The following is a 21,271-nucleotide window of genomic DNA, read 5'->3' on the forward strand; positions in this document are numbered from 1 at the left end:
CTGAGCTTCGTCTTGCCTTGGTAGGAGGTGGCGAGAGAATGAATGGAACAGGAGGGTGAGGGTGAGAGTGAGGCTCCAGCCCCCCTCCTGTAGCTCCGAGTTCAGAGGTCAATGATGCCTTTCTCACTTTTCTTTTTTCTTTTTTCTCTCCTACTTCTTAGTCTCATCTGACCAGATCGAGCAGCTCCACCGGAGATTTAAGCACCTGAGTGGAGACCAGCCCACCATTCGGTAAGATCAGCAGCTGGGTTTGGGTGTCGGACAGGGCCGTGACCCTTGGGGATGTCCCTTTCCGTTTATTCCCGAGTGCTGGCTGGCTCTGCCAGAGCCCCTGGGTAGCCCCATTTCCTGAGACAAAGCTGTAGTTGTCATAATGCTTTCGGTTCCTTATAGACAAGATGTCCTCAGCCGGGAGGAAAAGAATCTCATCTGTTTCTACTGGGATCAGAAAGTTATAACTGGAGTGAAAACAAGGGGCGGGGACAAAGAGCTGGTCAGCCACCCCTACCCTGGAACCCCAGACACACGTGACGGGCCTGTTGAGTGCCAGGATCATACCCAGCGCTGGGCACCCCAAAGATGAGTCGGTTGTGGTGCGGCTCAATTCAGGGGCTTGAATGCTGTCACGAGGCCCCGGCTCTTGACTCTGCTTCCTCTGGTTGGTAGTTCCAGCCTCAGGCAAGATGGTGGGCGGCAGCCTCAGATTTCTGTCAGGGAAAATCACCATTTCACATTGCGTTATTTAATGTGAATCTTGTAGAAGCTGGGCGGGTTACTTCTTTGTGAGGAGGAACGCCTTGGACTGTTTGCCTTCTTCTACGAGAGTGTGTTCAGTCTTAGGTGGTGGTTGTTATTTAGAACTAAGTTAGTGAGAAGACCTAGTCAATGAGTTGAGCACAAAGTTGGTGAGGAAGCTTCGAGTTGAACTAAAGCAAGCAGTTTCCAACGTCAAATGAATACCGTTCTACCACAAACTTTCTAACAGATGTAGTTTCCTAAAATAGACATTCAGAGTCGCAAGGTTACAGTCTTTGGAACTTTAAAATAAACCTTTAAATAGTCCAGGAAAACATGTTTTTTTCTTAGTAAATGGACTTAAAATTTAAGTTTTTATGGAAAGCAGCATGTAAATACTATCCACTTTCTCTCGTCTGTCTAAACAAAGGCATGTTGTTAATCCAGTGCATTATATTCTCAGAGCATCCATTTCCAGAGCTCAGAGTCTGGTGGTCTCAAGGTTCTGATGGCCTCTGGTCTCAGTTTGATTATATCCAGGGCGGGAGTAAATTAAATCAGGACTGACTTCTTGAATTCTACACATCTCACTCACTAAGCCCAGTGAAGAGCCCAGCAAAAGTTCCTCTGGCTTCTCATTGGCTCTGATGGGGTCACATGCCCAGCGCTGAGCCAATCATCATAGCCAGGGGTTGGAAATGCGAATTGTTTTTTCCCAGAGCTGTGAGTGAGCAGGGCTGGGTCATCTGCCAAGGGCAGGGGCGGAGGGTGGAGTGATTTCCCAGGGCTTCCTTGGACCAGGGGCTGAGGAATGGGTGCAGGTCTCAGGGGAGGTGACACATGTGCACCTAGATTTTGGAACATGGAGATGTCAAGGGCAGCCTTCATTCCTTTAGAAATTCATGGGCACATGCTCTGTGCCAGGTGGGCAATATCTGTGCTGGCAGGCGGGACCACCATGCAGCTCACAATTGGGGGTGTGTGAAGGCGGGGCCCCATTTCTCAAGATAATTTTCCACCAAGCTGTGCCCCCAGCCCTATCATAAGCTGCCTTGGGCTTCACATTGTTATGGGTCTGGGGTCCATGGGTCTTGGCTTGGTGAGAGGTCTCAGGTTCAAATTCCACATGTGTTTTCAGACTTGGGGGAAGCAGAGGCAAAACCCAGACTTGGGAAACGTATCATATTTGGATCATCCATATCCCTGGCTGCGTGACTTTGGGTTAATTGTTCTGTTTCTCTGAGACTGTCTCCTCCATAAAGTGAATGTGGTCATTTGGGATTTGATTTGAGCATTAAAGATGAGCAGACGCAGGATGCTTCTGCTCTGAGCTGGGTTCCTTGGCATTTGGCAAACAGGACTGTCATCACTCGACTGTTGGTGAGGTCATGAGGACCCACCTTGAGATGTCCAAGCAGCGGCCGTTGATTATAGGGCTGGAGTGGAGGTGGGGAGCACAGGTGCTGTGTGAGCAGGAGGTGGCAGTGCTGGTGGAGGCCCCTCCCACTTTGAGATTCCAGCATTGGAGCCCTGACTGTGTTGTCCAGGGGGCCCCTCATGGGCCTTTGCAAGGATGTACGGAAACGTTGAGCTCTACACTGGTTCTTTTTTTTTCTTTTTCTTAATTTTATTGAAGTATAGTTGTTTTACAATGTTCTGTTAATTTCTGCTGTACAGCAAAGTGATTCAGCTGTACATATATATATTCTTTTTCATTATGGTTTATTACAGGGTACTGAATATAGTTCCCTGTGCTATACAGTAGGACCTTATTGTTTATCCATTATTTTTTTAATTGAAGTATAGTTGGTTTACAAAGTTGTGTTAATTTCTGCTGTATGGCAAAGTGACTCAATTATACACATATATACAGTTTTTTTTTAAGTTATTTTCTGATTAATCTTTTTTTAAATTTTATTTTATTATTTGGTTGCACAGAAGGGCTCCGTAGTTGCGGCCCATGGGCTCCTTAGCTGTGGCATGCGAACTCCTAGTTGAGGCATATATGTGGGATCTAGTTCCCTGACCAGGATCAAACCCGGCCCACTGCATTGGGATTGCGGAGTCTTAACCACTGCGCCACCAGGAAAGTCCCTACATTCTTTTTCATATTCTTTTCCATTATGGTTTATCCCAGGAGATTGGATATAGTTCCCTGTGCTATACAGTAGGATCTTGTTGTTTATCCATCCTGTATATGCTAGTTTGCATCTGCTAACCCCAAACTCCCAATCCTTCCGTCTCCCTTGGCAACCACAAGTCTGTTCTCTATGTCTGTGAGTCAGTTTCTGTTTTGTAGATAGGTTCATTTGTGCCATATTTTAGATTCCACATATAAGTGATATCGTATGGTATTTGTCTTTCTCTTTCTGACTGACTTCACTTAGTATGGTAATCTCTAGGTCCATCCATGTTGCTGCAAATGGCATCATTTCATTCTTTTTTATGGCTGAGTAATATCCCAGTGTATATATGTACCACATCTTCTTTATCCATTCATCTGTTGATGGACATTTCGGTTGTTTCCATGTCTTGGCTATTGTGAACAGTGCTGCTATGAACATAGGGGTGTATGTATCTTTTTGAATTATAGTTTTGTCCAGGTATATGCCCAGTAGTGGGATTGCTGGATCATATCGTAATTGTTTTTAGTTTTCTGAGGAACCTCCATACTGTTTTCCATAGTGGCTGCACCAACTTACATTCCTGCCAACAGTGTAGGAGGGTTTCCTTTTCTCCACACCCTCTCTAGCATTTGTTGTCTGTAGATTTTCTGATGATGCCCATTCTAACTGGTGTGAGGTGATACCTCATTGTAGTTTTGATTTGCATTCTCTAATAATTAGTGATGTTGAGCAGCTTTTCATGTAACTACTAGCCATGTGTATGTCTTCTTTGGGGAAATGTCTATTTAGGTCTTCTGCCCATTTTTGGATTGGGTTGTTTGGTTTTTTGTTGTTGAGTTGTTTGAGCTGTTTGTATATTTTGGAGATTAAGCCCTTGTCGGTCACATCATTTGCAAGTATTTTCTCCCATTCCGTAGGTTGTCTTTTCATTTTTTTAAAATGGTTTTCTTTGCTGTGCAAAAGCTTGTAAGTTTGATTAGTTCCTATTTGTTTATTTTTGTTTTATTTCTATTGCATTGGGAGACTGACCTAAGAAAACATTGGTATGATTTATGTCAGAGAATGTTTTGCCTATGCTCTCTTCTAGTCTTATGGTGTCATGTCTTATGTTTAAGTCTTCAGGCCATTTTTTAGTTTATTTTTGTGCATGGTGTGAGGGTGTGTTCTAACTTCATTGATTTACATGCAGCTGTCCAACTTTCCCAGCACCACTTGCTGAAGAGACTTTTTCCCATTTTATATTCTTGCCTCCTTTGTTGAAGATTAATTGACCATAAGCGTGTGGGTTTATTTCTGATTCTCTATTCTGTTCTGTTGATCCTTTTGTCTGTTTTTGTATCAATATCACACTGTTTTGATTACTGTAGCTTTGTAGTATTGTCTGAAGTCTGGGAGAGTTATGCCTCCTGTTTTTGTTTTTTTTTTTTCCTCTCAGGATTGCTTTGGCAATTCTGTGTCTTTTATGGTTCCAAGTAAATTTTTGGATTATTCTAGTTCTGTGAAAAATGTCATGGGTAATTTGATAGGGATTACATTAAACTTGTAGATTGTTTTGGGTAGTATTGGTGTTTTAACAATATTAATCCTTCCACTCCAAGAGCATGGACTATCTTTCCATTTCTTTGAATCTTCTTTAATTTCTTTTATTAATGTTTTATAGTTCTCAGCGTATAAGTCTTTCCACCTCCTTGGTCAGGTTTATTCCTAGGTTTTTTTTGTTTGTTTGTTGTTTTTGGTGTGATTTTAAAAGGTATTATTTTTTTACATTCCCTTTCTAATGATAGTTCATTGTTAGTGTAAAGAAATGCAACTGATTTCTGAATGTTAATCTTGTATCCTGCTAGTTTGCTGAATTCATTTATCAGATCTACTAGTTTTTGTGTGGAGTCCTTAGGGTTTTCTATGTATAGTATCATGTCATCTGCATATAGTGACAACTTTACCTCTTCCCTTCCAATCATTCTGTATATAATAGTTTGCATGTGCTAACCCCAAACTCCCAATCCCTCCCTCTCCCAACCCCCTCCCCCTTGGCAACCACGAGTCTGCGCTCTATGTCTGTGTGTCTGTTTCTGTTTCATAGATAAGTATATTTGTGTCATGTTTTAGATTCCACATATAAGTGATATCATATGGTATTTGACTTTTTCTGACTTACTTCACTTAATATGATAATCTCTAGGTCCACCCATGCTGCTGCAAATGGCATTATTTCATTCATTTTTATGGTTGAGTAGTATTCCATTGTGTATATGTTCTACATCTTCCTTATCCATTCATCTGTTGATGGACATTTAGGCTGTTTCCATGTCTTGCTATTGTGAATAGTCAACACTGGTTCTTTCCCAGCATGAGTGTACATGCAAATCACCCGGGTATCTTGCTAAAACACAGGTTTTGACTCACAGGACCGTAGTGGTGCCTGGGACTCTGAATTTTTAACTGTCATGGGCAGTCTTGGTGAGGTGCCTAGAATCTGGGGATGGCACCCTGTTTGCCCTCCAGGCTTGGATAGGTGGTGCTATCCACCCCAGGTGCTGAGTGGTCCATGTGCAGCCTCCTATTTCCCATGCCTCGTAGGTCAAGCCAGGACTTGGGAAGGTTTGAGCTGGTGACTCTGCCCGCCACCCTGCATCCCACTTACGTATCTCCTGCACACCCACCCCTGGGAGCACCATATGCATTGCCCTTTCCACCCCTGCCCTCAAGCAAGCCCTGATTATATCTACCTGGACCCAGTGAGCAGCCCCTGCTCCCGAGCCCTCGGGGGCTCCCCAGTCAACGTCATGTCCATGCTCTTTAGCTGGGGTCCACCAGGGTCTTCAGCTGCTGGGTTTTGCTTTGCTGAGGTCTCAGTGTGGACACCACCTCCTCCAAGACACCCTCCTACCGCCTAACCCCCACAGATTCCTCCTGGGGGTGCCCCAGCCCAACATTTACAGCACAGGGTTGTAACTGCCCCCCTTCCTGCCACCCATCCCCTGCAACAGACTATCGGCCCCTTGCGGGGCAGGAACTGGGTCTCTTCCCCTGGCTCTGGTGCTGAGTCCAGGGCTTGTAACAGGGTGGATGCTCTGGGAGTAGTTGATCGATTGATTGAATGAATGAATGAATGAGAGAGCAAAGAAGTGAGGAACAAGTGAGTGTGAGCATATTGACTAGAAGAGTTCTCTATAATCCATCGAGCATGGTATAGATGAGACCTGTTGTTACTAGTAGTCTTTCCCTCACAGGGTTTATATATTCCTGGTAAAATAATTTATCTGGGGGCCTGGCACATGGGGACTGTTCACAGGTAGAAGCTATTGTTTCAGCATGTTTTGTGCTGCACAGCCTGCTACTTCCGCCTTATACAACCCCACAGTTAGTGGTAGGAACACCTATTCTCCCCGTTTGACACATGTGAAAGTAAGGCTCGGGCAGGTCACGTACCTGGCTCCTGGTCACACAGCTCGTAAGTGGAGGAGCTGATTTGAACCCGGTGCTGAAATCCCTCTGTAAGGAAGCTGGGGGCATGGCTTTGACTTGCGAGTGTCCCGTGAGGGCCTCCGTCTCCCTGCTCTGCTCTCTGAGGACCCTCCGCCCTTACCATCCTGGGATGGGGGGGTATCATTCCCAACACCACAGCGCCTGCTGCAGTGTCTGCAGTCTCTGCTGGGTGGGTAGTGTCAGCTATACACAGTGATAGCCCGGCCCAGCGTGCAGGAAGGAGGTAACACCACTCGACTGCAGCGCTTATGCAAACAGGCCTGCAGGAAGGACCTCTTCCCAGTCCCCTGGAACTGCTTTGCCTAATCCTAATCCACCCTCCAGGGCCTGGAGAAGGGCGATGGGGCAGTTTTTCCAGTCCTCCTAGGCTTTCCTGCATGTTCTCCCCGGGCAGAAGGGATGAGCGGCCCTGGACTGTGATATGGTCCCCATTCTGCAAAGGGATTCCTGTGTGACCCCAGGCTGGGCCTTCAACCTCTCTGATCCCTGGGCATGTCCAGGGGAACATCCAGGAGGCCCTGGGCCACGCTGGGGTTTTGGAGCATAGAAAAGAGCTTTGTTTCTTTAGTGTCAAGATTTGTGAAAGTCGTTGACTGGGGTCCCCTGAGCAAGGCCCCCAGTACCCCAGTCTGGGAGGGGTGTGGGATGTGGCCCCTCTGCCCCCTCCCTCTCAGAGAACAAAGGTGCCTGAGAGCTTACTAGGGACCCATGGGGGGACTTCGGAATACTTCCAGTGCAGAAAGCTCCTTAAAAGTGACCATTGGAAAAAAAAAAAAAAAAAAGTGACCATTGACACCTGCAGCATTTATACATAGGCTAGTAGGACTTGTACGTTGCGTTTAAAAGCTTAATGAAGAATTGGGTTTCTGAATTTATTTGTTTATTTTTTATAAATTTATTTATTTTTGGCTGCATTGGGTCTTCGTTGCTGCGCTTGGGCTTTCTCCATTTGCGGCGAGTGGGGGCTACTCTTCGTTGCAGTATGCGGGCTTCTCACTGCAGTGGCCTCTCTTGTTGCGGAGCATGGGCTCTAGGCACATGGGCTTCAGTAGTTGTGGCACGCGGGCTCAGTAGTTGTGGCTCACGGGCTCTAGAGCACAGGCTCAGTAGTTGTGGCGCACGGACTTAGTTGCTCCGTGGCATGTTGGATCTTCCCGGACCAGGGCTCGAACCTGTGTCCCCTGGATTGGCAGGCGGATTCTCAACTACTGTGCCACCAGGGAAGCCCAGGTTTCTGAATGTATGACTTTAATAAGTTGAATATAGCTTTTAAAAAAATCCTATGGGGTAAAAATTGCGAAAATTGTTTTTAATTTTAACCCACCACTTCCTACCCATATCTGGTCATGTCCCCTCTTTTTCTGAAAAATCATGTAAGGACATCCAGAGGTGAGTTTACCCTGAGGCTTTCAAAGCCAGCGCTCAGGGCCCCACTCTGTATGGGTTCCTTACAAGGCCCAGCAACTGACTTTTTAAAGAATTCCTAATGCTGAATTCTTTTTCTTTAAGAGGGCCCCCGCAGATTATATGTGTTTCTGGACCCCCCAAACCTGAATCCACCCTGATCACAAAGCACTCTGTTCTGAGGCCTCTTGATGAAAAATGCTTGGATAGAAAATGTTCATCTGACTCATTAATTGAGCGCCTAATATGCAGAGACTTCTGTCCTCAAAAGCTTTTCTTCTAACAGGGAAGACCTTCCATAAATAAGCTCGTTAAACAATGCTGATTTTAGACAGTGAAGAAAATACAATAATGGCTTCTTGAACTTTTTCTTTCTTTAGTGGGGTCCCTTAAGCATCAAATGTTTTAAACAGCAGCCTTTGACTTCCTGATAGTGCTCTGGCAGGCTCACCAACCCCCAGAAATAGATGCGATGGAATCCTTCAAATCTAGTGATGGGGGCCAGGAGGGTGCCTGATTAGATAGAGCTGCATTACAAAAATATTTTTAGCTGCATCAAGCCACCACATGTGGAGTGATTCCCAGGATGAACGCAACCACAGATGTACACAGGGAAGAAAAAGGATGCAGTTGCCCACTGTCCAGCGCCACCAAAGCGCCAAGCAGCATTCTGATGGGCCAGACGTTAGCAAAAGTCCTAACTCCAGGGCTTGTTTTGCATCCCTCGGCCGTGCCTCTCATGGCTTTATCCAGTGAGAGGTTAGCTGTTAGCTGTGTGGTCTTGAGGGTCTCGGGGACCCTCTGAAGTTCACACCATTACCCCATTTGTCAGATCAAGAAACTGAGGCTAAGAAGGTTAAGGTCCCACAGCAGGGCCGGCTGTTGGAATAGCCAGAGCCCTGAACCACTGTGATCACATCGCTTTTCCCCAAATGAAGTCACTTTTTAACCCAGTCGCTTTGTTTTTTAACCTGTCAAATAACTAAGGATTTACTTTTTCTTTTTTTAAGAAGTACTCACAACAGTGAAAGAATTGAGGCCCCACCTAGATGCTGAGGCTATTTCACTGTCAGTATTTAACGTATTCCAGGAGTTTACCAGGATTCCCTTTAAAGCCTCAGCTAGCATGATACACATTCACTTAAAAAGAAAAACCCGCAGTTACTTGTAAAACTGCCCAGGAAACAGCAGGTATGAGTGGCCCCGGGGCTCTCACACCTGCTCAGGTGACCGTGTGAGGTCAGATGTGAGAAGGGGACCCATGAAGGCACCAGTTTGGTGTGAAAGGGTGCCCAGGTGTCCCCCAGAGCAGGAAGAAGCTTCCTAAATGGTCCTAGATTTAGGGGACTCACATAAAAAAATTTTTTTTAACAGATTCTTTTCCCAGGACGATTAATACTTGACTCAGTCCTTTTACAAAAGCGGGTGTTAGGACCTTCCTTGGCGGGTTCCAGTGCCGAGGAGACCGAATGAGAAGTGAGGCTCCCTCTGCCCCTCGGCGGGGGGGGGGGCTTCTGTTCAGGTGTGTGCGTGTGAGTGTGAGCGAGGTAACTAGCGTATAAGCCAGCTCATTATATACAGTGACGAGGGAAACGGGGCAGAGAGGGTGCATCCCTTGGGACCACCATGTGGAGAAGGACCTTGGGACAGGTGGTCGGTGAAGGCCCCTCTGAGGTGGCCACCCTGAGGCTGAGAGCAGCATGGAGAGAAGGGGCCGGTGTGTGGAGGGAAGAGGGAAGGATGCTGCGGGCGGAGGTGGGACCGAGCTCCGTCAGCCCGAGTGAGGAGGGGACTGGAGAGTTGGGGGCAGATCACGGAGGCCCGTCTTGGCCGTAGGAAGGACTCGAAATAAAAGACTCAGTGCTGGCTCAGAATACCACCTGGATATTAACTGCCTAATTTGTATCTCCGGCTGGGCCATCTCCTCTGAATTCCAGACTCGCCTAGCCCCTGCCCGTCCCCTTGATGTCCCGAAGGCATCTCACGCTTAACGCGTCCCAGGGCAAAGCCCCCTGTCGCCCCTCACCCCAGACCTCCCATCCAGGCTGCCATCCTCTCTCACCTGGGTTATCGTAGCAGCCACACCCCCCCCAAGACCTCCTGCTCCTGTTCTCCCTGCCCCGCCCTCATATAGACCCACAGTGATGCATGGTGGGGGTGGACTCCGAAAATGGCACTTCTCTGCTAAGAATGTTCCATCTCACCGAGGAGAATAAAGTCAGAGCCGCCTGGTCAGTGCGTGTCCTGCAGATCCCTGTGCCCACCACCCCTCCGATCTCCTGACCATCTGCCTTTTACTCCTTCTGTTCCAGCCGCGTGGACGTTCTTACTGTCCCTGCCTCAGGGCTCTAACACGCACCGGTCCTTCTTTCTAAAATGCTTTTCCCCAGAGTAGGCTTTCCACTGGCGCTTGGAGCTGGATCATTCTTGTCGGGGGGGGGGCTGTCATGTATGTTGTAGGATGTTGAGCCACATCCCTGGCTGCCTGTAGCACCTTTTCCCAGTGTGACAGCCAGAAATGTCTCCAGACGTTGCCAGGTGTCCCCTGGGGTTGAGCACTCGCCTCCTGCGGGTCTGTGCTAACATGTCACCTTCACCGTGAGGCCTTTCCCGGACCAGCCCACGGAGACTTGCACCAGCTGCCTGCGGTCTCATCCATCCCCAGTGTGCTCGGTGTGTCTGCGAAGCGCTTCTCACTGCCTGAGATGCTCCGTTTTCTTTTCTGTTTTCTTTTTTTTTCAAAAGTGTGTTGTTTTCCTTCTTTAGCCAATGTGACTTTGATACCATTAACTCTTAAGTGTCATTTTCTTTTTCTTTTTTAAGTTTTTGGCCGCACCCCACGGCATGTGGGATCTGAGTTCCCCAACCGGGGACGGAACCCACGCCTCCTGTACTGGAAGGCAGAGTCTTAACCCCTGGACCGCCGGGGAAGTCCCTCCATTTTCTGTCTCTATCATTTCCCCCACTGGAACCCCAGGAGGGATCATGTCTGTCCCATCGCTGCTGAAGCCAGCACGCAGGACAGGGTCTGCCACCTGGAAGGTGCTGCAATACCTGTCGCTCCCCCTGTACTGAATACGTGACCGGTATTGGGGTGCGGCCAGGCCGAGCATGGAGCAGCGGTGGGGGGCAGGGCGGGAAGCGCGTGCAGGGAGGAATCACATCGCTGATGCTGCTTCAGCTTCTGGAAGAGACATTTGTCCGGGGGCGGGGGGACCGGGGCTTTCCTGCCGGAATCTGTTGTGCAAAGGCATGTGGATGGCAGAACCGCCTGGTGCAAGTAGGGAATTCTCAGAGCTTCTCAAACACAAACTCGCGTACAGCTCCTGGGGATCGAGGTGAAATGCAGGTTCTGAGTCAGCTGGTTGGGCCCAGCCAAGACCCTCCATTTCTCGCAAGCTCCCGGGTGCCGCTGCCACTACTGGTCCAGACACTGCACTTTGAGCGGCTCGGCACTGCCTGGCAAGACACGTGCTAGGTGAGACGTGCTCCTTCCTTCCTGAGCCCCTGTGGGCCCCCAGTTTCCCCGCTGTTTAACCATCACAAGCTCAACACTGAGTGCAGGGAGGGGGTCCGGGAGTGTAGGGCATGCGGCCTGCAGAGGAGAGAGCCCCGTGGCTTTCCTTGATGTGGGAAGCCCTGGACCAGCAGAGAGCAGGGAGGCCGGGGCTCCAGGCTGAGAATCCGCCCCAAACTTGCAGAGAGAACTTTGCAGTTGAGCTGAGCCTCAGAGCCGCCGGAAACCAACCCACACCACAAGGCAGGAGGAAGTGCCCGGCCCACCCTCCTTCGTGGTTTTTCAGTCTTTCCTTCCTTTGTGGGCTGGACACTTGTCTTGCCCTCTTTCTGGGTCCCGGATGGGGCCTCTCGGGGCTGGGTGGGATCAGATGCCCCATGAAGATCTCTCTCGTTCTCTCTCTTTAAATTAAAAACTACAACTCGAAGGAAATAGCAAGTGTGAGGAAGTGCATGGGGTGGTGAGAGCCAGCTTCAAAGCTCTTCTACTAGCTGTGTGACGATGGCTTAGTCACTTCCCCTCTCTGGGCCTCATTTTCTTGCCTGTAAAATAGTGGGGTCATTGGCATCGCCCATTGTTGGGATGTGAGGGTGATTAAACATGGCTGAGCTCACAGAGTACTCAGCCTGGCACAGGAAACATGAGGGGGACTCGAGGGAGAAAGTTGTAAACCCACAGAAGCTGTGTGCCCCTGGACCCCTCCTGGGTAGACCCCGGTCTGCTGGTCACTGGGGCAACATCGCTGGACCACTGGCCACCGTGTGTCAGCTCCGGCCCCAGCCCTGGGCTCAGGGTGAAGCAGAGCTGTTCCCACGGGTGGCAGGGAGGCCTTTGGCTGAGCTGGTTCAACCAGCCCCATGGGCACCTGGGGGCGGGAGGGGAAGAAGGAAAATGAGACTGAAACTGGCCTTTACAGGACTATTGAATCAGAACCTGCATTTTACCACGATCCCCAGGATTCGTGTGCAAGTTCATGTTTGAGAAGCGCCAAGAGTTCCCTGCTTTTTTTTTTTATTCTTTTATTTATTTTTTTATACAGCAGGTTCTTATTAGTCATCAATTTTATACAGATCAGTGTATACATGTCAATCCCAATCGCCCAATTCATCACACCACCACCCCCCAAGCCCCTGCCGCTTTCCCCCCTTGGTGTCCATACGTTTGTTCTCTATATCTGTGTCTCAATTTCTGCTCTGCAAACTGGTTCATCTGTACCATTTTCTAGGTTCCACATATATGCGTTAATATACGATATTTGTTTTTCTCTTTCTGACTTACTTCACTCTGTATGACAGTCTCTAGATCCATCCACGTCTCTACAAATGACCCAATTTTCGTTCCTTTTTATGGCTGAGTAATATTCCATTGTATATATGTACCACATCTTCTTTATCCATTCATCTGTCGATGGGCATTTAGGTTGCTTCCATGACCTGGTTATTGTAAATAGTGCTGCAATAAATATTGGGGTGCATGTGTCTTTTTTTTTTTTTTTTTTTTAGTTGTTTTGTTTGTTTTTTTTTATACTCCACGTTCTTATTAGGCATCAGTTTTATACACATCAGTGTATACATGTCAATCCCAGTTGCCCAATTCAGCACACCACCATCCCCACCTCACCGCAGTTTTCCCCCCTTGGTGTCCATATGACCATTCTCCACATCTGTGTCTCAACTTCTGCCCTGCAAACTGGCTCATCTGTACCATTTTTCTAGGTTCCGCATACATGCATTAATATGCGATATTTGTTTTTCTCTTTCTGACTTACTTCACTCTGTATGACAGTCTCTAGATCCATCCATGTCTCAACAAATGACTCAATTTCGTTCCTTTTTATGGCTGAGTAATATTCTATTGTATATATGTACCACAACTTCTTTATCCATTCGTCTGTTGATGGGCATTTAGGTTGCTTCCATGACCTGGCTATTGTAAATAGTGCTGCAATGAACATTCGGGTGCATGTGTCTTTTTGAATTACGGTTTTCTCTGGGTATATGCCCAGTAGTGGGATTGCTGGGTCATATGGTAATTCTATTTTTAGTTTTTTAAGGAACCTCCATACTGTTCTCCATAGTGGCTGTATCAATTTACATTCCCACCAACAGTGCAAGAGGGTTCCCTTTTCTCCACACCCTCTCCAGCCTTTGTTGTTTGTAGATTTTCTGATGATGCCCATTCTAACTGGTGTGAGGTGATACTTCATTGTAGTTTTGATTTGCATTTCTCTAATAATTAGTGATGTTGAGCAGCTTTTCATGTGCTTCATGGCCATCTGTGTGTCTTCTTTGGAGACATGTCTATTTAGGTCTTCTGCCCATTTTTGGATTGGGTTGTTCGTTTTTTTTAATATTGAGCTGCATGAACTGTTTATATATTTTGGAGATTAATCCTTTGTCCGTTGATTTGTTTGCAAATATTTTCTCCCATTCTGAGTGTTGTCTTTTCATCTTGTTTATGGTTTCCTTTGCTGTGCAAAAGCTTTTAAGTTTCATTAGGTCCCATTTGTTTATTTTTGTTTTTATTTCCATTACTCTAGGAGGTGGATCAAAAAAGATCTTGCTGTGATTTTTGTCAAAGAGTGTTCTTCCTGTGTTTTCCTCTAAGAGTTTTATAGTGTCCGGTCTTACATTTAGGTCTCTAATCCATTTTGAGTTTATTTTTGTGTATGGTGTTAGGGAGTGTTCTAATTTCATTCTTTTAGATGTAGCTGTCCAGTTTTCCCAGCACCACTTACTGAAGAGACTGTCTTTTCTCCATTGTATATCCTTGCCTCCTTTGTCATAGATTAGTTGACCATAGGTTCGTGGGTTTATCTCTGAGCTTTCTATCTTGTTCCATTGATCTATATTTCTGTTTTTTGTGCCAGGACCATATTGTCTTGATTACTGTAGCTTTGTAGTATAGTCTGAAGTGAGGGAGTCTGATTCCTCCAGCTCCGTTTTTCCCCCTCAAGACTGCTTTGGCTTTTCAGGGTCTTTTGTGTCTCCATACAAATTTTAAGATTTTTTGTTCTAGTTCTGTAAAAAATGCCATTGGTAATTTGATAGGGATTACATTGACTCTGTAGATTGCTCTGGGTAGTATAGTCATTTTCACAATATTGATTCTTCCAATCCAAGAACATGGTATATCTCTCCATCTGTTGGTATCATCTTTCATTTCTTTCATCAGTGTCTTATAGTTTTCTGCATACAGGTCTTTTGTCTCCCTAGGTAGGTTTATTCCTAGGTATTTTATTCTTGTTGTTGCAATGGTAAATGGTAGTGTTTCCTTAATTTCGCTTTCAGATTTTTCATGATTAGTGTATAAGAATGCAAGAGATTTCTGTGCATTAATTTTGTGTCTGGCAATTTTACCAAATTCATTGATTAGCTCTAGTAGTTTTCTGGTGGCATCTTTAGGATTCTCTATGTGTAGTATCATGTCATCTGCAAACAGTGACAGTTTTCCTTCTTGTTTTCCAATTTGTATTCCTTTTATTTCTTTTTCTTCTCTGATTGCCGTGGCTAGGACTTCCAAAACGGTGTTGAGTAATAGTGGTGAGAGTGGACATCCTTGTCTTGTTCCTGATCTTAGAGGAAATGCTTTCAGTTTTTCACCATTGAGAATGATGTTTGCTCTGGGTTTGTCATATATGGCCTTTATTATGTTGAGGTAGGTTCCCTCTATGCCCACTTTCTGGAGAGTTTTTGTCATAAATGGGTGTTGAATTTTACCAAAAGCTTTTTCTGCATCTATTGAGATGATCATATGGTTTTTCTCCTTCAGTTTGTTAATACGGTGTATCACATTGATTGATTTGCGTATATTGAAGAATCCTTGCATTCCTGGGATAAATCCCACTTGATCATGGTGTATGATCCTTTTAATGTGTTGTTGGATTCTGTTTGCTAGTATTTTGTTGAGGATTTTTACATTTATAGTCATCAGTGATATTGGTCTGTAATTTTCTTTTTTTGTAGTATCTGTCTGGTTTTGGTATTAGGGTGATGGTGGCCTCATAGAATGAGTTTGGGAGTGTTCCTTCCTCTGCAATTTTTTGGAAGAGTTTGAGAAGGATGGGTGTTAGCTCGTCTCTAAATGTTTGATAGAATTCACCTGTGAAGCCATCTGGTCTTGGACTTTTGTTTGTTGCAAGATTTTTTTTTTCAAGATTTTTAATCACAGTTTCAATTTCATTACTTGTGATTGGTCTGTTCATATTTTCTATTTCTTCCTGGTTCAGTCTTGGAAGGTTATCCCTTTCTAAGAATTTGTCCATTTCTTCCAGGTTGTCCATTTTATTGGCATAGAGTTGCTTGTAGTAGTCTCTTAGGATGCTTTGTATTTCTGTGGTGTCTGTTGTAACTTCTCCTTTTTCATTTCTAATTTTATTGATTTGAGTCCTCTCCCTCATTCTTGATGAGTCTGGCTAATGGTTTATCAATTTTGTTTATCTTCTCAAACAACCAGCGTTTAGTTTTATTGATCTTTGCTATTGTTTTCTTTGTTAGTATTTCATTTATTTCTGCTCTGATATTTATGATTTCTTTCCTTCTGCTAACTTTGGGTTTTGTGTGTTCTTCTTTCTCTCGTTCCTTTAGGTGTAAGGTTAGATTGTTTATTTGAGATTTTTCTTGTTTCTTGAGGTAGGCTTGTATAGCTATAAACTTCCCTCTTAGAACTGCTTTTGCTGCATCCCATTGGTTTTGGATCGTCGTGTTTTCATTGTCATTTGTCTCTAGGTATTTTTAGATTTCCTCTTTGATTTCTTCAGTGATCTCTTCGTTATTTAGTAACGTATTGTTTAGCCTCCATGTGTTTGTGTTTTTTACATTTTTTTCCCTGTAATTGATTTCTTTTTTTTTTTTTTTTTATTTACTTATTTATTTATTTATGGCTGTGTTGGGTCTTCGTTTCTGTGCGAGGGCTTTCTCTAGTTGCGGCAAGCGGGGGCCACTCTTCATCGCGGTGCGTGGGCCTCTCACTATCGCGGCCTCTCGTTGCGGGAGCACAGGCTCCAGACACGCAGGCTCAGTAGTTGTGGCTCACGGGCCTAGCCGCTCTGCGGCATGTGGGATCTTCCCAGACCAGGGCATGAACCCGTGTCCCCTGCATTGGCAGGCAGATTCTCAACCACTGCGCCACCAGGGAAGCCCCCTGTAATTGATTTCTAATCTCATAGTGTTGTGGTCAGAAAAGATGCTTGATATAATTTCAATTTTCTTAAATTTACTGAGGCTTGATTTGTGACCAAAGATGTGCTCTATCCTGGAAAATGTTCCATGCGCACTTGAGAAGAAAGTGTAATCTGCTGTTTTTGGATGGAATGTCCTATAAATACCAATTAAATCTATCTGGTCTGTTGTGTCATTTAAAGCTTGTGTTTCCTTATTAATTTTCATTTTGGATGATCTGTCCATTGGTGTAAGTGAGGTGTTAAAGTCCCCCACTATTATTGTGTTACTGTCAATTTCCTCTTTTATAGCTGTTAGCAGTTGCCTTATGTATTGAGGTGATCCTATGTTGGGTGCATATATATTTATAATTGTTATATCTTCTTCTTGGGTTGGTCCCTGGATCATTATATAGTGTCCTTCCTTGTCTCTTGCAACATTCTTTATTTTAAAGTCTGTTTTATCTGATATGAGTATTACTACTCCAGCTTTCTTGTGATTTCCATTTGCATGGAATATGTTTTCCATCCCCTCACTTTCAGTCTGTATGTGTCCCTAGGTCTGAAATGGATCTCTTGTAGACAGCATATATATGGGTCTTGTTTTTGTATCCATTCAGCAAGCCTGTGTCTTTTGGTTGGAGCATTTAATCCATTCAGGTTTAAGGTAATTATTGATATGTATGTTCCTATTACCATTTTTTTTTTTTTTTTTTTTAATTTATTTATTATTTATTTTTTTGGCTGTGTTGGGTCTTTGTTTCTGTGCGAGGGCTTTCTCTAGTTGTGGCAAGCGGGGGCCACTCTTCATCGCGGTGCGCAGGCTTCTCACTATCGCGGCCTCTCTTGTTGAGGAGCACAGGCTCCAGACGCGCAGGCTCAGTAATTGTGGCTCACGGGCCCAGCTGCTCCGCGGCATGTGGGATCTTCCCAGACCAGGGCTCGAACCCGTGTGCCCTGCATTGGCAGGCAGATTCTCAACCACTGCGCCACCAGGGAAGCCCCCCATTACCATTTTCTTAATTGTTTTAGGTTTGTTTTTGTAGGTCCTTTTCTTCTCTTGTGTTTCCCACTTAGAGAAGTTCCTTTAGCATTTTTTGTAGAGCTGGTTTGGTGGTGCTGAATTCTCTTAGCTTTTGCTTGTCTGTAAAGCTTTTGATTTCTTCGTTGAATCTGAATGAAATCCTTGCCGGGTAGAGTAATCTTGGTCATAGGTTCTTCCCTATCATCACTTTAAGTATATCATGCCACTCCCTTCTGGCTTGTAGAGTTTCTACTGAGAAATCAGCTGTTAACCTTATGGGAGTTCCCTTGTATGTTATTTGTCATTTTTCCCTTGCTGCTTTCAATAATTTTTCTTTGTCTTTAATTTTTGCAAATTTGATTACTGTGTGTCTTGGCATATTTCTGCTTAGGGTTAATCCTGTATGGGACTCTCTGCGCTTCCTGGACTTGGGTGGCTATTTCCTTTCCCATGTTAGGGAAGTTTTCAACTATAATCTCTTCAAATATTTTCTCGGGTCCTTTCTCTCTCTCTTCTCCTTCTGGGACCCCTATAATGCGAATGTTGTTGCATTTAATGTTGTGCCAGAGGTCTCTTAGGCTGTCTTCATTTCTTTTCATTCTTTTTTTCTTTATTCTGTTGCGCAGCAGTGAATTCCACCATTCTGTCTTCCAGGTCACTTATCTGTTCTTCTGACTCAGTTATTTTGCTATTGATTCCTTCTAGTGTGTTTTTCATTTCAGTTATTGTTTTGTTCATCTCTGTTTGTTCTTTAATTCTTCTAGGTCTTTGTTAAACATTTCTTGCATCTTCTCAATCTTTGCCTCCATTCTTTTTCTGAGGTCCTGGATCATCTGCGCTATCATTATTCTGAGTTCTTTTTTGGAAGGTTGCCTATCTCCACTTCATTTAGTTGTTTTTCTGGGGTTTTATCTTGTTCCTTCATCTGGTACATAGCCCTCTGCTTTTTCATCTTGTCTGTCTTTCTGTGGATGTGGTTTTTGTTCCATAGACTGCAGGGTTGCAGTTCTTCTTGCTTCTGCTGTCTGCCCTCACTCCCTGCTTTTTTTTTTTTTTTTTTTTTTGGCTGCACCACATGGCTTGCAGGATCTTAGTTCCTCAACCAGGGATTGAACCCGGGCCATGGCAGTGAAAGCACCAAGTCCTAACCACTGGACGGCCAGGGAATTCCCAAGAATTCCCTGCTTGCACCAGGTGGTTCTCCCATCCACATGCCTTTGCACAAAATATCCTGGCAGGAAAGTCCTGGTCCCCCTCCCCGTGCCCCTTAGGAGAAGCTGCTCCCGGGCTGTAGCTTCCATGTGCCACCTAAGTCAGGGGTGTCGTTCTTAGCAGTAAGACATTTCTTCACCTCTCTTCCTCGGTTTCGTCATCTGTAAGGTGGAAATATGTTCTTACCTTGTAGGATAATAGTGTAGAGCTCTCAGAACAGTACCTGACACCTTGGGAGTACGTAGAAGGTTAGCTGCAGCTGCTGTTAAAATTATCACCATCATCATCATCATCATTTTAAAATGACAATCTCACTGCGTGTCAGGCATTATGCTAAGCACTTTACCTGTGTTTATCTCATTTAATCATTTCATTAACCCCATGATCCTGCTGGGATATTCCCACAATCCCCATTTTACAGATGAGAAATCAAGGCTCTGGGACATGCAGCAGCTCACCCAGGACCACATGCCTGGTCAGGAGTGGAGCCTGGACCGGCCCCCAGGTGTACTTGACTTCACTTCCCCTTTGATATTGGGGGGTGGTGCTTGGTCTGTACGCAATTCATAGATGAGGAAACTGAGGCTTGGAGAGTCAGTAAGGTGCCGTGGGGAGGGACAGTGTGGTTCTAGCTTATGGAGAAAGGCAGCTAGGCTTCAAAGACACCTGCACAGACCTGCCAGGGGCTGTGCGGCCAGGACCCAAAGACACTGTCCCCAGTTCGATTCCTGGCATCTGCCTCACCTCTGTCAGTGGGAGGTCAGACTTCTTTTTTGTTGTTAATTTTCTCCTCCAGACACACAGTCGGGCTCTTCGAGGTCCTTCTGCCTCTATCCTCCTCCTGGGACCTTGCTGTCTGCTCTCCCACCCAAGTCAGCCAGGGTCCCTCTGGCCCTTTGTGGGATGTCATGGTGCCAGGGGGGCCCTTCCTGCCACCTTCACAAGCATGGGGACCGGGTGTCTCCCAGTCCCCCTAGAACCTGCAGCTTCCCCATTTTTGGCCTCTGTTCCCTCCTGGGGAATTAACCAGCCTACTTCCCAGGCGTGTCCCCAGATGTGGTCCTTCCAGTAGCCCTGGGACAAAACTCCTCTGAGAGCCCCTTCCAGGACTCGGCAAGGCAGAGCGGGGTTGCGATGCTCTCCAAGGATCTGCAGACTGAGGACTCCTGGGGGCACCAAAGGGTGTGGATGCCTGGGGAAGGAGCAGAGCCTGGGGGCCAGGTGCCCTGCCCACACCCGCCGTCCCTTCTGCTCAGCTGTTCGGTCCACACGCCGTGTTTTGAGTCCCTGTGCAACCCTCAGTTGTGCACGGCCTTGAGGATGTGGTGCTGGGATGTGGTGCTGTGGAGACGAGAGTCCTGTCCCCGTGCTCTCGGATGCCTGAAGACCTCCATCCATGGAGCCCTTGCTCTTCACCAGGCACTGTGCTGAGAGCGACAGCCGCCTGAGGCTCCTGTGTGTAGAGGAGCGAACGGAGGCTCAGAGAGGCTAAGTCACTTGTCCCAGGTAGCAGAGCTGGTAGAACCCAAGTCTGACTCCAGAGGCTGTGCCCACTTCACAGATGAGGAGACTGAGGCTGAGGAAGAGTTAGCAGTAGCCAAGACCCCTGGCCAGTGAAAGCCAAAGAGGGCTTGGGGGTCTCGTGCTAACTAGCAGCTGCTCGCTTCCTTTCCCTTCTCCCCAGATCCCCTCTCAAGCTCCACGTGGCCCCTTTGACTTGACCTGTTCCCATCCTGGGGGCTCTGGGGTTTCTGTCTGTTTCCTCCTGTGGCTGCTTCCCACTCACCAGGAAGAAGGGGAGGATGGGGGCCTGTGCCAGTGTGGGGCGACTGTCATGTGCATGGAGAAAAGTGACGGGGGCAGTGAGATGATCTTTCACAGACTGAACACACCCGTGGCCCCAAACCCAGAGCAAGAGCACAACATCCTCAGCCCCAAGAGCCCCCACATGCTCCCTCCTAGTCACCATTCCCGGAGACAGCTGACCGTGAACCTGCACAGGTTAGCACCTCACTTTTTGTTCTTTATATCGATGGAGCCGTAGTGCAGTGGTTCTTTGCTTTTTGGTTTTTAAAAATAGTTTAGGGATATTTTAAAACAGCCTCATTGAGATATAATTCACATGCGACACAGTTCGCCCACTTAAAGTCTACAATCAATTTTAGAATATTTTCATCACGCCCAAAAGAGGCCCTGTGCCTACGAGCCATTAACTATCCCCCAGCCCCTGGCACCCACCAGTCTGCTTTCTGTCTCTATGGATTTGCTCCTTCTGGACATTTCATATAAATGGAATCATACACTATGTGGCCTTTTGTGTGTCTTCTTTCACTGCTAAGTGGTGAAATAAGGTTCATGCTTTTGAGGTTCATCTGTGTTGTAGGATGGGTCAGTACTTCATTCCTTTTTTATGGCCAAATAAATACTCCATTGCTGCAGGCCAGCTGCTCTGTGTCGCCCCCTTTAGAACTGGGCCGTCAGGAATCTAAAATGTTGGCGTCCACTGATGCCGGCTCCTGAGTTTGGCCAAGTGCTGCAAGCGGGCCAAGCTGGGAGAACGGGGATGGGGAGAGGCTGAAACACACAGAGATGGAGAGAACACGGAG

The 21,271-nt window shown here is 46.3% G+C and overlaps 1 protein-coding gene across 2 annotated transcripts in view; it reads left to right on the forward strand.

Annotated features, from left to right (window-relative positions):
* The window catches only part of TESC (tescalcin), a 64,438-nt gene that overhangs the window by 27,116 nt on the left and 16,051 nt on the right, over positions 1-21,271 (forward strand). For both annotated transcript variants that reach the window (XM_036824079.1, XM_036824078.1), the window contains exon 2: positions 162-231. In XM_036824079.1, the coding sequence (XP_036679974.1) occupies positions 162-231 (70 nt within the window). The remainder of the gene's footprint in view (positions 1-161; positions 232-21,271) is intronic.

The sequence above is a fragment of the Balaenoptera musculus genome, chromosome 14, assembly GCF_009873245.2.
Source record: "Balaenoptera musculus isolate JJ_BM4_2016_0621 chromosome 14, mBalMus1.pri.v3, whole genome shotgun sequence".
Taxonomy (NCBI): Eukaryota; Metazoa; Chordata; class Mammalia; order Artiodactyla; family Balaenopteridae; genus Balaenoptera; species Balaenoptera musculus.